The 16,994-nt window shown below is 39.1% G+C and overlaps 1 protein-coding gene across 1 annotated transcript in view; it reads right to left on the bottom strand.

The window, feature by feature from the left end:
* Positions 1 to 2,353: 2,353 nt before the first annotated feature.
* LOC108787458 (vomeronasal type-2 receptor 1-like) overlaps positions 2,354 to 16,994 on the bottom strand; it is a 40,704-nt gene continuing 26,063 nt past the window's right edge. Inside the window, exons 3-7 of the mRNA XM_018557029.1 lie at positions 16,168 to 16,459; positions 13,241 to 14,110; positions 10,849 to 11,079; positions 9,269 to 9,392; positions 2,354 to 3,357 (exon numbers count right to left, since the gene is read on the bottom strand). Coding sequence (XP_018412531.1) covers positions 2,354 to 3,357; positions 9,269 to 9,392; positions 10,849 to 11,079; positions 13,241 to 14,110; positions 16,168 to 16,459 — 2,521 coding nt within the window. The remainder of the gene's footprint in view (positions 3,358 to 9,268; positions 9,393 to 10,848; positions 11,080 to 13,240; positions 14,111 to 16,167; positions 16,460 to 16,994) is intronic.

The following is a 16,994-nucleotide window of genomic DNA, read 5'->3' as shown; positions in this document are numbered from 1 at the left end:
TCACAAAACACTCACATGCAGTAACATGAGTGTTTTCTCTACAGTAGTGGCGCTTTTTCATTGTGTGATTTTATCCATTAACACTTCCCATCTCAACATGGAAAATAAATGCAAACCCAGTAACTGCACCTGTAACTTGGACAAAGCTTATAGCTATTATTAAATTAATTAAGTATAGCTATTATTAAGTTATTCATTTAATAATAGATTCATATGTATACAGATTATGCTTTCTGATAGATTACTGAGCAAGTAAAAAAGTTGGAATTTTTATAACTGCAATATAATATTATGGCAGTTATTTTTAAAATAATTTCGGTGTTGATAATAGTTTGCGGTACATATCTAAGGATGTGCTACTTATAAAATGTAGCAATGGAAACAATACATTGAAAAAAATGTTTTAGGTCTCTATTTCTTTATAGCTTAAACATATTCAATTACAAAAGAACTTCATGTTCATTTCTGCTACCTAAGCAAAGTGTTATCTGTCAACAAAAGTTTCCAAAAATTATTTGGACCTAATCTGATACATATCATAAAAATTAAAAATAATGTATGCTTTTCACCTGTCCCGATAGAAGTACAAGGGCTGTCAATGCTGAATTTCTAATAGTTCTAGTTACCTGCGCGCCTACGTCTCCAGTACTTATTGACCTGGAACAAGCACACAGATTAAAATGTCAGAAGTCCTGATCTACAGACTTTGCGACAGGTCATTGCCTTAAAGAGTCAGCATAACAGCATTTTCAGAAGGAGATGTCAGCAATGGCAGCCTCTCTCAGTATAGGTTACCTTTAAACAGCTTCAATAAGTATATCATTATATTTGATCAAAAGCCACCCAGCTTGTAGTATAGAGAGAACATATATGAAAGTTAAACCCCAAAACATCAGTAAATTTCACTCATAGCACAGCCACATGTAGGACATGTCTTTTAAAAAAAGTATTAAAAAGTGCATGTTACAAATATTTGCTTGTTCATGCTCATACCTTCTTATTCTCAATAATACAAACCATTAAATGTAAAAAAAAATAAATGCTAGGTGTGTGACTGCTACTTTTTATTTTAGGTTTAGTTTCCCTTATTTTTCTGTAAAATATATTCTTATGCTTTCATTTTATTTCCAAAATCAGACCTGAATAAAAGTAAATATTTCATAAAAGCTATTATGTTACAAAAATGTTTAAAATGTATTATTTCTGCATATTCAGTGGATAGAGCTATGTTTAACAACATAGCAAAGAAAATTTGCAATAAGTCAAAGCAGCTCTCATTACTACAGCTACATTAAACAGCTTAAAGTTAAACTATAATGGTTTTTGGTCAATTTTATTTTCATGTATTGTCTTTAGTTTTAACATTTTTTAACTGTTTTATGTTTGTTTGTTTGTTTGTTTGTTTGTTTATTACTATGTGTATCCAATCTTTGTTTTACAAATGAACATTTAATACATGACAAAGGGTTCCTAGAGCACTATCGGTCAGCTAAAAAGACAACACAGCAAGGGCAACGTGCTTTGCAGTTATGTTTGTCTGAGGCTAGGTTTACACCTGCACTACAATGCACGATACCCAGGACACAGCGATTGCCACGCGGCCCTATTGATTTCAATGGGGGGACATCCGTGCGGCAATCGCTAAAAGGATGTACAAGTACCTTACTTAAGCTGGGCATAGATTTTTTTTGTTCCACCTTTGGGCTGAATAGAAGGAATTTAACAGATTCCTCCATCCATGCTGAACAGCATGAATGGAGAATTCTCTCTCTGCAGCTATTACATTTTGACAGTCAGCCCTGCTGGATGTCAAAATACCCGAACTGTGCTTGCATTTGATTGGATACAGGTGCTGGTCAGCCAACAATTTTTGTCTGGCAGACAGGACCACCCACTGAGCACATTTTGGCAGCTTATCAAGAACTGGCCAAAAGTCACTCAGTGTAAAGCCAGTTTCAGCCCTCTGATAGTGGAGGAGTCACTATTCTGATGACTCATTAGAGTACTGGAAACAAGGGACTTATATCAGCACAGCTGACAAATATCATGCTAATGATGTGAAAACTAAACCAGAGCTCTACTTTCTGGCTGGGCAGAAAACAGCATAATATTTTTTTAAATGTCTTGTTTATGTGACCAAAAATGGAAAACATTTTTAACATGTTTTACATTTTTTTTTAGTCCTGACCATGCTAAGTAACGAAAGATAATATGTAAAAAAAACTATATATCTCCTTTAAAGTTATGTGGTCTTCCTGACAATGTGGTCTCTAACAATACAAACCGCTATTTGTATTGTTAATAAATATGCTTAGTACCCTTTTGGTAAACTAAGCAAATACACGTCCAGTCTTTAATCATCCAGCACAACTGTGGATACTGTTGTGCTGTTTATCTCACTCGTAATGGAAGCAGATGTTGCTGGTGCACTCTTATCATTGGTGGCAGCTCTACCTCCAACAATTTCTTCTGTGTTTCTTTCTGGTTTTATCAGAATTATATACCCTTTAGGGACATAAATACAGCCAAGTAAACCAAAACTAGATGCTAAAATGGCAAAGATTTCAACAGCTACTTTAAATTTCCCTCGTGTGCTCAGGTAGGCTGGAACAAAAGAGATCCAAACAATAAAGAACACCAGCATTCCAAATGTAATAAATTTAGCCTCATTGAAATTGTCAGGAAGTTTCCGAGCTATAAAGGCAGTTATGAAGCAAAGGATGGCAAGGAAGACATCAAAGCCGAACATAGAGCACAAGAATTCAATGGAACCTTCATTACACTCAAGGATTATCTTAATGTTTTGGGATTCCATATTTTTGTAAACCCAGGGTGGCTTCAGGATTAGATAAGCTATACATATCCCAATTTCAATAATAAAGCCAGTTACTGCAACTATTCTTTGATACAGTGGTGTCATGACTATCTGAGAGGTTTTATTACCCTTAGCTTTAGTAGCTTTAGTAGCTCGCTTTGCTAACATCAGAACAATAGTCTTACCAAGTATACTCGAAAGGCATAATGAAAATCCAAGAGCTAAGGTGGTTTGCCGGGCCATGCATGACCATGCCTCTGGTTTGCCTACAAAAAGAATAGATGTCATAAAAGTACATACCAGTGAGAACTGAATGAGAAAACTCAAACTGCGGTCATTTGCCTTGACTAATGCTGTATCCCTATAAATTGTATAGATAATAGCAAATGCAATAACCAAGGAAGCACCAAACACAGACAAGAATATCAGTGTGATCCCCAAGGCTTCATCTGTGTTCAGGAACTCCACTTCCTTCAAAACACATTCATTCTTGGGTGTGTTAGACCAGAAGTCTGGAAGGCATGCTATGCATTCTCTTGCATCTACGAAAAAAAAAGTAATGAAAATTATTATTTTTTCAAGCATTTGATCTTATTATTTTTATATTTTTTCAATGTGTATATTATAATAGAATGTGTATTCAGTAATCAGTATTAGTAAGAGTTATTTGCGTTAGTTAGTTAGTTAGTACCTTGTTTTGACTTGGTATCAGCCTTTTGCAAACCACTGTACACCAGAACTTAAACTAGGAGAGAGTGTAGCAGCACAAGAAACCAGTCTGTTGTGCTGCAGTGCTCATGAGCTAGCAATGAACATGCTGATAGAAGGAGAAAGCAGAATGACAGAGAGATGAGCTCATGAGCCTGCTGATTCTCCTTTCATTGTCCATTCATGGGCTGAAGAAAGGACAGACTGTGTTATGTAAATCTTAGAACTGAATGAAAGAAATACAAATCCTTGACTGGAGTTCAGCTTTAAAGAAAAACTGTCACTTTGCCTGTGTAGGACAAATAAACTCACTCAATTGCTGCCCTCCCCAATGTCACAGACTCACCTTTCTTTTGGATTCCTACTGCTCCAATTGGCCCATGGGAGCATAGAAATGAAGCCCTGTACTTCACGACTTGGGGCTTACTCAAGACATAGGGTTCTCTCCCTGCCCCATGAATGCCCAAACACAAGTGTTGTAATTTGGGAAGAGGGGTAGTAAGGCCCATTCTCCCCATACACTGAAGTACTGGATACTTCTCTTCACTTTCAGCAGCTGAACAGAAAAGAGGGGCAGTGAAACTGAGGGAAAGTATGTAAAACTGGGGAGAGAGGCAGTTAAGAGAACCTGTTACTTTGCCATGCATATCCTTAAAGATAACCTTTTTTGAAATCCTTTCTAGGAACCTTCCTCTTTGAAAAATCATATGCTAAAAGGTATGTTCCAATTTCTCTGTTTACACAATTGTTGTTTTAAACAGATTAGGTGTTAATATGTATGTCTATATATCTGTATAGCATGCTACACACTGAAATCTGACCATTTTAGGAAGAATCAGAAACTGTCCATCTGAGATCATTTTGACCCACCATTATTGTTTTCCCCCGGCGTGCCTTTTTTGGTGGTTGGATCATGCCTCCACCCACTAATGTCTATGGTCACTCTTAAAGTAGAACTCCAGGCACACAGTTTACTATACAGTACACAATACATATTTGTTTCCTCTTTTACCATTTGTAAGGGGGAGAGGCTCACCTTCTATCAACAGTGGTTAACTATGCATGAGCCAGGGACACCTAGGAACAGTGCAAGCAGGTTTGCCCTGCACTTTTATTCAGCAAGGTTTAGTAAATAAACATTGTTTGAGTGCAGGAGGGCTTTGTACAGCAAGTCCATTGCAAAAACAAAACATCTGCTTGTTTGAGCCACGTACAAAACCTAAGTCAGTTACTAAACCCAAGGTGTCCCCTAATGGGTTCCCTACAACAAACCAACATCATTTGTACCTCTTTAGTTTTAGCTGCTCTCACAACAGAGAGAGCAAAAGAGAAAGATCCCTGAGCAACAGTCAGTTCACATATATGAAGTAGGGTTGCCACCCGTACGAGTTTCACCCAGACAGTCCGGGATTTGAATCCTGTGCCCGGGAATCACCCCACCTGATGCCCGTACACAGTATTCAAACCGGATCGTGGCTTTCTAAGTAAGCTGCACATACCCCCGGTGATGTCAGTTGCCGACTCTTGCTGTCGGCTCCTCTCACGGTGTCTAATCGCCCCTCCCCCTTCCTCTCCTCTGACTGCAGCAGTGCTGATAGGATCTTGGCATCTTCAGCGTTTAACCCTTCTGAGCTTGTTAAGTCATTGTGTCCCACGCAGTGCACTGTGCCTCCATCTCCTTCCTTCAATGTCACTTTAGGACCCAGTAGTGACGTAGGAACCTACGAGTAGTCCCATTGAGTGCAGCGGGGGTCGGGAGAAACTTCTGACACGTCCTGTGTGAGGTTTGATTTTAATCTTCTACACAGATATGGACCTCTGTTGTCCCCCATTTTGCAGCACTGGCTCAGGAATTGATCAATGGATTGCTAGGAGATAGGGGGGTTTCACATGTTCCTCTATACCTAAAAGTAGTGGGCAGGCTGACAGTAGTTTGGGAAGAACATTGAAGGCAGGTTGACTATGCTTAAAGGAGAACTATGGGGTTAATGCTTTTCCCCATAGTTCTCCTTAGGGTAACGGGAGGACACAAACTAGCATCCTCCCGTCACCCTAGGCTCAGTATACCGTGAGCTGTAGCTTGCGGTATACTGAGACGCCGCAGTATACCGCGAGCTGCTGCTCGCGGTATACTGAGACGCCGCAGCTGAAGCAGATTACGACAATTATGTCTGGATCCGCCCACCTGCGTGAGTGACAGCTGTACCTGCCCCCTCCCACGTTCGTTCCGCCAGTCAGCGCTGGAGGATCGGAGTGGGGGAATCCATGCAGGGAGCTGTGAGTGTCAGTCACGGCTCTCTGCAGGGACATGATCGAGAGGTGAGCGAACGCCTGTATGTGTTCGCTCACTTCCCGATCTATTGAGCCGGCCTGTGACAGTTTCATTGTCACACGTCTGCTCAAACTATGAGGATGAGTGAAAATCACTCACCTCATAGTTCTCCTTTAAAGGTATAACACATGAGGAGGGGGGGACACCTTGTTTTGAAGGCATACATGAGAGGGCACTAATTGGAGCACTTCATAAGCGTTTGGATTGCACTATAAATGCGAATGGTTTTTTGAGTTAATTGCATTGACGCAGAGTGATATACATTGCTCTACCAATTGAGTTGGGAATACACTGGGATTTATATCATTCACTATACACGGATACATGTGGTAAATTGTTTTGAGTGATTGCGGGTATTGGGAGCATGGCACCATATACACCATTTTTTTGTTTAACACTTTATAGATTGGGTGCGCGCAGCTTATTAATCTTATTGGCGCAAGGCAGGCTGTGAAGTGCAGTCGTTTTTGGAGATTAATAGTGCATATCTGGGGACCTGTGATATGCCCCCACAAAATATACCACAGGTGAGCCAGGTATGCACTATTGCACATAACTCAAATGTTATTTCATCACAAAATATATGATTTGTGTATACTCTGTAAAAATTGCCGCGAGGTGCTAGAGTGTAGGTGAGAAATCTAGGTGATACCTGATTTAGCAATACATTTCTATGTCACTTCTGTCTCCACTCTGCCCTCTGGAGAAGGAATCAAATTAAAATTAGGAGTAATGGTCGTCTTCTATTTCCCTTATTTTCATTCTTAGCTGCTTGGTGTACTGTTCTGTTCATATGTACTACTCTCAAAAATTGAAAATCTATAGGATTCATGCATTTGAGTTAATTTACAAGGTCTGTAACAAGATATCGTTGTTGTTTTTTTAATACATTTTACATTGTATTTGAAGTGTTTTTGTATAGATTCCTATATTTTGACAAAATAAAGAATTATAAAAATAATTTAAATTAGGAGAAAAGTAATCCAGAAAGCATGAAACCTAATCCAGTTAATGGCTGAGTGATCTTCCCAGATGTTCAGTGTGGCAAAAGTAGGTAAATCTGGACACAATGACTAGTCCATTGTAAGGTAAAAAAAAGTAGATACATTTATTTCAACTGTATCATTTGCTGTTTGCCTGGAGAACCACTATAAAAACTCAAGAATATTTATAAGTATATTTAACAGTTAAAAGTATGACTTCAGAAAGAAGGTGCATGCTGTTTGGTGTATAGCAGTCAATACTAATCACTAGAAGAGGATGTAGGGATAGGTGTGCCACATCAGAGTATTGAGGTCCAAAAAAAATGTATAATCTATAAAAGGTTCAAACAAAGTCTGCATGTATAGCCAACATGTTTCAATAGGATCCCCTTCATTAGATCTATAGATGTGACAGAATCCCAAATGTTGGTGGATTTTGTAAGCTAAGGTATGAATCTAATAGGCACATTCTTAGCAGCTGTTTGATTCAGCTGGACGTCCATACAAAATTCAACCATATCAATATCTCTTGGGCCAGCTTCTCCTGTACATAGAAGCACACTAGTCACACAAACCCTCATGTTTAGAGAAACAGAGAAGGTAGGAAGAGCAGTAGTAATTGAGCAAAGTTTTCTAACCTGCCCAACCGTTTAGTTCCCCGAGAACGCATGTCCAGAGCTTTTGTATGCTGATCTATGTCTGGGCACATTAAATGGTAACTATGCCAGCTCAAACTTGGTAAGCAGTGTCAACAAACATTACTGCATTTGGAAACGATCTTTAAAACCCAACTCCAGCCAAAAATGTTTTATTTCCATTTGAATTTAGCGGGGAATGCTTAGACCCTCTATCGAATGTTTATTGAAATCTGTGTTCCTGTTGTGAGCAATTCTCCTCACTTTCTGTCAGGAAAGGAAGAAATAGGAAACCTCTCCAACCGAGACAAAGACACATATTTAATAGAATGACAAAGGGTTAAAACTAGGGCTGGTAATGATTAAAAATGTCCTGTTCGATTAATCGAAATTTTTTTAAATCGATTAATCGATTAATTTTGATTAATTATAACGCACATACACATCCAACTACATTGGCCTATACACATACAGCACAGCAATAAAGTAATAAAATGAACTAGGATCACACTAATCCAGCACGTTATTAATCTCACGTGCCCCACTCAATATGGCCGCCGCTTGAGTGGGGCAACTCAGAATAATAACGTGCTGGATTAGTGTGATCCTAGTTCATTTTATTACTTCATTGCTGTGCTGTATGTGTATAGGCCAATGCCAGGGATCCCAACCTGAAATAAGCAATTTCAGGGAGGTGTCCCTCTCATTTCAGGGAGGTGCCCTCTCCCCCGCATCCGCGGAGGGGGGGTTAGGGGGGTCTGGGAGAGAGCACCCCCCTGAAATGATGGCAGATAGCACAGGAAGCAATAGCTTCTTTGCTATCTGCAGACTTTTTTTTTTTTTGCAGTTGTCAGACTAAAAAAAAAAAAGGCATAAGAATGCATAGCTAGATTCCTATTGGCTATTTCACTTTGCAATAGCCTATAGCAAACTAGCTATTGCACCCGCCCCCTGCTGCTTTCAATCACCAGAAGAGGACCTGATAGAAAAATTCAGGTCCCCCTCTGCTGATTGACAGCAGCAGTGGGCGGGTGCATTAGCTAGTTTGCTATTGGCTATTGCAAAGTGCAATAGCCAATAGTAATCTAGCTATGCAATCGTATGCCTTTTTTTTTCTTTTCTGACTGACGGTCAGGCCGCGGCTCCCGATGTCAGAAAAGAAAAAAAAAAAAACGATCCCAGGGAAAGGTTTAATCTGCTCGATTGAGCAGATTAAACCTTTCCGGTAAAAAGTGTGTCTCTCCCGGGTGTACTCACCGGCCCAAGCAGCTCCATCAGGTAACGAAGGGGAGAGGGAGGAGTCCAGTGACGTCACGGACATCGACATCACCGGACTCCTCCCCCCTTCCCTTCGTTAGCTGACAGAGCCACTTGTGGAAGGGGGGGAGGAGTCCGGTGACGTCGATGTCCGTGATGTCATCGGATCTCCGACGGAAGACCCGGAAGCCGGCGGAGAGGTGAGTACGGAGCCAAAGAACTTTGATCGATCAAAATAATTTTGATCGATCAAAAAAATTAACGATTAATCGAGGGATTAATCGTTAATTTCCGCAGCCCTAGTTAAAACTTCTGTTTTTTTTTATTGGTCTCTGTGCCTTCCTGTCCTAGTGATAACCACTCCCCCCATTTCTTGTGCAGGTGTCACAGGCAAAAATATCCCACTCTATACATAATTAAGAAAATGTTTGTTTGAAATGCAATTTTCTAAAAATAAAAGACTGGTGTTTAAGCATAGTACATTTTATTGAATCCCTCATTTTTTTCGTCATATCTCCAAACAGAAAGAGCGTGTTACCTGTTTCATTAGTAATTTCGCCATCTGCACATGGAATGCAGTCAAAGCAGCACACTGGCTCTCCTTGTCTAATGCCTTTCCTGAAGCCGGGAACACAGCTCATGCTACAAACAGACTGTGGAGGCTAGAGAAATTTAGAGAGACATATCAGTACTTTGTTTTGTATAGGAATCATACATCTGTATTTCTTTCTTCATGAGTGAAGAAATGTTCATAACATGAACATCACGTTATCCAGGAAATGAAAAGCTAAAGTGAGAAAGCTCACTTGATTGAATTTAACTGTATCATATAATCTAAAGCAGACAGAGTATACCATGGTTCTTATATGTGTTTCTGGGTGGGATGGCATTTTCTTGTTATATGTTTTTGTGTGGTACAGCTTAACTGTCATGCTCAAACGTGTGTGAGTGAGGCTGCAATGTGCCCTGGTAACTGAGCTACTAAACACACTACCCTGCCTTTCTATAAGCTCAGTTTGAGGATATTATATCAATAGCCATCAGATTTCTACCAGCAGCAACACAAGAAAAATTCCAGGATGGCAATTTAATGGCACTCAGAAGGTAGGTTGCAAGTTTGAGTTATTATTGCATGCATAAAAAGGTGTTTCCTCTTTAATTTGGGAAAAGACCCCTGCTGCAGACCCTTCTTCATAGTATTACAGTATGGTCACACTTCGGTTTGCCTTTTAATCAACTGCAGGACCCTCATTTCACTGTTGCATACATTTCTGTGCTGAAGTACTTCAATTTACTCTTACACAATGGCCCTAAAAGTGTTCATAGATATGTGATAGCAGTGGCATGATATGGACAAAATCTCATGTGTATGAAGATTCTGGCAGTGACTTTGCCCCCCACCCCCACCCCCTACAACTCCCCTGATTAGCCAGTGCTCAAGGAGGCTACAGCATGCCTTTCTTGTTCTTTTCTATAGGCTTTAACGCGAATGTCTGATCCATCAGTAGAAGCCGATGTCTAGGGAGAACAGTATCCCACCCCTCTAGTGTAAAAGGTCAGTGAAAAATTGTATATTGTATGGCAGCTTTTCTAAACCAGGGTGCCATGACACCGTGAGGTTCCTTCTGGCTTCTCCAGGGGTGCCTCAAAATTGTCACACCATCACGCCTCCAATAAGAAGCGTGCTCCTGATGTGTAGGGGGGGCTCCTGATGTAAAAAACGGGGATCCTAATAAGAAGGTCGGCTCTTGATGTAAAGGGGAACTCTGGTGTGAAGGGGGGAATTCTGATCTGAAAGGGGGACTCTGAAGTGAATTAGAATCTGAACCCCACATTTGTTTGCGTTTTTGCTTGGGGTTCCCCCTTGAAAACTACAGCTGGCCTCTTATCTTGGATAAGGGTCTGGTATGGACTTTAGAGGGATCACACAATTTTTTTATATTTATGGTTTTTACATTTTAGACTGCCCCGAGATTTTGCATACTTTTAAAAGGTGCCGTGACAGCAAAAAGGTTGAGAAACACTGTTGTATTGAAATGTAATGTAATATGTTTTATAAAAACCAGCCTAGGATATGTTTCTGGGCAATATATGAGTTTCAATGTTCATAGCACCTACCCGGGAATTTGACGTATTCCAGAATATTGAGCTGTTGTCTATTTTGAGCTCATTAGATGCTCCAGAACTTTTGTATTTATAGTGTCCTATTTTTACAAAGGATAGAGAATGATTATCATGCAACTGCCAGTTTAAAATATCGTAATAGCCATCCACATCTCCTCCTTCATCAAAGCTGATGGATTCATTTGTGAAAACTGTGAATTTGGCATTCTTCAAATAATACATAAGCTGTAGAAAAGCAGAAAAAAAGAAGGTAAGCCCTATAGAAGTGAAAGAAGACAAATAGCTTGATTTTACATCAAACAGACTTTTCTGGTGTGAATTTTTTGGTAAAAATAAATAAAAGAATGAAGGGAAACCTGTTAAAAGTTATTTTATAGTATGCCTCAATAACTGTTACTCATGTATTCAGCCTTATTCAGTAAGGCTAAGGGTAATGTGTACAGCGGCCAATGAAAGCACTATGCTAGACCTACAAAATTATGGGGACCCACAATCATAGTAAAAATAAAACTGATTTTAGCTGTCAGCATCTTTCTCCTTCTCATTTAAAAACGTTTTTCGTAGCAATAAAAAGACATCTATACCCTTTCACCTTTTATAATAACTTTGCTGATCCTTCCTTTCTAAACTGCTCTATATTTATTTTAAAAAAAAAAACCACTTCATCCAACTGAAATACAGACTTCCCCCAAATGGCCACCATATATTTTACAGTTATTACCTTAATTATCCTTTGAAATCCGCTGAACCAACCCATAATGGCCACTGGTACACAGAAGCATAGACACAGTGGGGGGAGTAAGTGGGCTAGTGGGGAGCATAGTGTAATGAGGTTCACTGGAGGACTACCCAGGAGGGTCTCTAGGGCTCACCGGAGGTAAAATTCAGCCCTGGGGGTATCAGCCTTATTTAATAAGTAGAGCAAAGAGTAATTAGAAATGTAGTAACCCAAAGCAATCTATCAAATTTACTGAAAGAGGAGTTCCACTTAGTTGTTATTGATTCCTGCATTACATTTTTCCCATTTATTGCTTATAGTCTACATTGTGGTTTTAGAATAAGTAAAGTGTGTTGTAAAGCTTTTAAGTGTGCAGATACTGTATGTCAAACCAGGGTATAAGGTTCATTTTTAGGGAAATAAAACAATGTTTGGGTAATGGTGTTTGCTGTCCTTATCCATATATAAATTATAATCTCTGAACATGGTTTAAGTATATCTTAAACAAAAAACATTTTTCTTTTAATTTTGTGAAGAGAAGGAAATGATTTAAACCTCTATCACTTTTTATCTGTCTGTCTGTGTCCCATAAGGGAAATTTACCTTTATTTCCTGGCTTCTAGACAAAACGGGAAACGAGAGGATATCACTTCAAAATTATGGAAATCCTCTCTTAGACAGGTGTCACCAAAACAAGTGTGCCCATTAGAGAGATTTTCCTTCTCTTTCTGTTCTGGTGGCAACTCAAAATGTTTAGATTTTTCCTCACTCCCTGGCAGTGACTGAGACAGCAATACAATCCCAAAAGGGGTTCCAACTCATACCTTCCAACTGTCCCTAATTTGGTGGGGCTGCCCTTCATTTGGAATCAGATCCCTCTGTCGCTCTTTCCCCTACCGCTGTCCTTCTTTTTGGTCTGATGTACAGATATCTATGAACATGTTCTATTTAGCTACCAAAAGCGTGATTCTGCACTAAACCCTTTACTTATCCTTTAATTATCTTGGTTGCTATTCCTAAATGCCAGTTTAAAGGAGAAACCATTATGAAATAGGCAAATCTGGGTTTAACCAATCATTTTTGGCATATGCATTTTTATTGGTCCACATACCTGGGGAAGTGTCAGGGGTGTGTCCTTTTCCCAAATACATTGTGCTGGAAGGTGATCCTCTTTCTGATCTCAGAAAGGTAGGAGGTATGCTAACCTATCACTACTGAAACACTAGTTTGGGCTTTAGATACACTTTAATACATACAGAAATCAGCAGAAGTATTTTGGTATTGTCATCATTCTAGCCAGCAGAATTGGTGCTCCTTCAATAATATCACAGAGTAATGGTATGTTTGCAGCATTTACCCCCTGAACGCAAGATCTGGTAGAGACAGAATTATTGGTGTCTTCTACCATCTCTAGATGGGACCAGTTGGAGCCTATGTATACAAACTGAAGGGAAGAAAATGTGAGTGTTTTGCCCATAGTCATTTTAGTAACAAAGTAGGATTTAAAACAAAAACAAAATGCCCAGCATTTTCAGGCTGCCCTATAGAACAGGTGCCATTGTTCCTTATCTCTTGCAGAGTTCATACTACTGCACACTAAAGACATTTTCACTAATGTGGAAAAGAAACTTTTGCCCTACATTGACTCCATTGCTACTTAACACTTACCTGCCATGGCTCGAAATCAAGCAAATTTGCACATTCATTACCAGGAAAGGGCCCTGACCCTCTGACACATAAATGTAAATCATGTAGAGCTTGAGCAATGGTGTACACAGATTTATAAACACTGTATGTGATCCGAAGCTCTGATACATCCTTGTAAGTATTATGAATATCAGAAAGTTTCTCTCTTCCAGTACAGAGTGTTGGAGAAATATTTCTTTTTCGACCTGCAACAATTGCTTCTATACTGATGTTGGTATAAAAGGCTGCCCTCTGGGTGGGCCAGGTACAGTTAAAGGCCTCTTCCCAGAACTCATAGATCAGATCATCAGTGCCAGTGCCATGTTCTGGATGTATGTTCATGAGGAACTCTTCAAACCCTGGTATTTCTGCTCTACGGATTCCAAAGCCAATAGTTCCTCCAAGGAATGGGAAATACTCTGGCTTAGCTATCAGAGCTGATGTAGTCCAGGCCTCACTAGAGATATATGTTTTTCCAGTGATATTAGTTTCTGCCAGGGCTTCCATTAATGGACTAAGATCGATGTCTGAAGAAAATATGACAATGACATTGGCTGTTGTTAGACGTATTGCTTTCACAATAGTATCTATTGATTCTTTGTTGTAGATCCTTGGGAGCGTTTCAGAGAAAGCAATGCACACACCATTTTTTTCTACCTCTTCTTTGAAAACTTTGATACCGTATTTGCCGTAGTCATCATCTGCTGCTATTGTTCCCACCCATGTCCATCCAAAATATGTGACTAGATCAGCAAAACCTTTGGACTGGGCTAAATCATTAGGTATAGTGCGCAAAAAGGATGGAAACTGAAATTTGTCGCTGAGCACAGAGCAGGAGGAAGCGTATCCCACCTGTAAAAAAATAAATAAACAATTCTTAGTTTTACATTATGCTGCATTAAAGTATTAAACTCTTTTTCAATCATGAATCCACTTCAAACAAATCGACATTACCCATCAATGTATTTCTTTCCAAGCACTTCATTATATTTCCAAACAGCTGGCTCCAACTGTCTCAGCTCCACTTCCCTGAACCTCTTGATGAGTACAAGATCAGAGAGGACAGCAAAGTCTCCAGCAACTGTCCATGTACTAGTTGGCAAAGAGGAAGAGGGATGAAGGAAAGCGGGGAGCAGGGTATAGGCTTGTCTTGCTGTGCCTGTGTGTTCGTGGAGAGGCACACAGCTTACTAGCACACACAAGGGTGGCTTTATAGGGTCCTGCAAGGGAAAGGAGCCACCCTAAAACAGGATAACAGGACCAGTGCTCAGGGACGAGCTGATTCTGTAGAAAACTAAAACAATTAAACATCGAGTGGCAGCATCCATTGTAGGTGATTTTATCAGCATTTGGAATAGCATAGAAACCTTTTGACTTTACTATCACTTTAAGCATAATCCAAGAGCTGGAAGCAGACATGCATAAAAATATGAATGCTTGCTTTGCACTAAGGGCTTTAAACCACTACTTACTAAATAGGGCAAAGACACCTGAGAGCCAATGGCAATTAAACAACATACAAATAACCTTGCTTAAGCCCATCTGGTTTGCAAGTTCTCTAGGGTGATGCAAGGCACAGTATTTGTCCACTTAAGGTTAAGTGTAACTAAGTCAGCAACACATGCATCCATCTACAATATATTTACTAGGATCTCATATTAATGCAGTTCATCAATATTTAGCAATAGAAATAAGCCAGAGGCTACAATTTACCTCAGTTTTGTTTGGGCAAAGCTAATCAGAAAGCCAATATTTTGCTTTGTGTATATGTGTAGTCAACAATTCTGCTCAATATGCCTTATCCTTTACTAATTTAAGTTGTTCATATGTTGAAATTTCTCGGGTGGCTGTGTCTTTTACCATTCCCCTACTGATACCGTTAGATATTTGAAAATGTAGCATTTCTCTGCTAGATTATGTAAGATATAAAGTAAATACTGCAGACATAACTGCACTTAATGATTTTTCCAGAGGGATGCTATTCAAGAATACAGCCATATTCACAATGGATTGGATTATAGGTATATACATGCATAAGACTTTTTTTAGCTCATTAATAAAATACCTAATCACAGAATAATCCCATATTGACTAAACACACAAACACATCACCTATTTGCCACAAGTACTAAGTGCACCCCCTGTAAACTATAAATGAGAAAGTGAAGTTCAAAGCTGCCTTTAAGCTTTTAAGTATATACCAACTTTTTAAAAGCTTTCCCTGTGGTGTAATTTCCTAACTGTAAGATACCTTTATATGTGGACAAGTATAAATCAATGTAAAAAAAACCAGTAAGGTTCTACTCTTAAGTGAATATAACCCTGTTTATTGTAAGGGCATTTCCAGCAGATAAACAAAAATAATAAACCTAATAAAAAAAACACCCGAGAAACCCTAAACCCACAATTAATCCAGAAAAAAGCAAACATCCTTATAAAGCCCGGTCCAGTTGGATCTAACAAGGATGCTGATCCTCAAAGACAGTTTGATAACTTTCTGGATCAACAGTCTACAAGCGGTATTATAACTATAAATATCCACCTCTATTTCCTGCATTTAGAAACACATCAAGTATTTTTTGAAGCAATACACTAAGTTGGGTGGAGCTAACTCCAGTGAAAGTCTATTCCACATTTTAAGAGGTTAAACCTCTTGTCCTTCAGTCACAGAGTGCCCCCAGGTCCAAATAAGCTTATTTCTGAGATATACTGAGACAACATGTAACAAATATTAAAAAAAGACATAATGCCAGAACAAATCACAGTGGAGCATTGGCAGTAAGAACAGATGTTCTGGCATACTTTGCTCATAATATATGAGATTACATATTATCAATGCCTGATTAGCGACACATAAACTAACACTAAAAGCTGCATGCATTAGATCATAAAGACAATAGCCATTTTACCTGTGGGAAATAGTACAACCCCAGTATTCTGGCTGTAGCAATGGATAACGCAGATCCCCCTGCTCCAATCACAGCAGCCAGGGGAGCTCCGGCACTGCACCTGAAGTTTGGATGGGTTTCATTCTGGCCAGTTAGAAATGTTAAAGTGGCTTCCACTGATTTGGATATAGTAAAACACGTGTCAAATATCTGGTACCCCAGGGTTATATCTGGTAGGATGTCCTTGCGCTTATTAATTTCATCAATTGCAAACATCATGGCTCGAGTCCATCGCAAAGCCCGGAAGTTGAAGCTGCCAAAGAAAAAAGTCACACTCTTGTATTAAATATTACATACAATGTTTTACTTGATCTGTGCAGAAGTGCAGAGAGCAGTGGTGCACTGTGCAACACCCACAGCAACAATCTAGATTTGATCTAATTTACCTTTGTAAATTATGTTTTAACTAATTTGACTTTTGTAAATGAAAGCATAATTGGTTGCTACAGGTTCCTATGTTTTGCTTATCATCATTACACTTTTTAAATTGGTATTAAATAAACTTGTTTTGTGTCTCTTTATCAACCCAACCTGCTGTTTTTACCTTTTTATCTCAGCAAAATGTAAAATTAAACTTTTTTTCGTAAAACATTTTTGACACTAGAGATTATCTAATAATTTTAAAAAACGACTTCTAAAACATAAACAGGAGTAGTATATTAATCTGTGCTGGTTACCTAATTACTAAAATGTACTCTGTCTCTATATGTTTTATGTATATGGACACTATTCACCAGTCTGATATGGTCTTCAGCTCTTCTATTTATGGTGAGATCTGTTTGCTGAAA

The sequence above is a fragment of the Nanorana parkeri genome, unplaced genomic scaffold, assembly GCF_000935625.1.
Source record: "Nanorana parkeri isolate BGI_ZX_2015 unplaced genomic scaffold, ASM93562v1 scaffold263, whole genome shotgun sequence".
Classification (NCBI taxonomy): Eukaryota; Metazoa; Chordata; class Amphibia; order Anura; family Dicroglossidae; genus Nanorana; species Nanorana parkeri.
The sequence above is the reverse complement of the archived record's forward strand: the minus strand, read 5'-3'. Positions and strand labels throughout refer to the sequence as shown.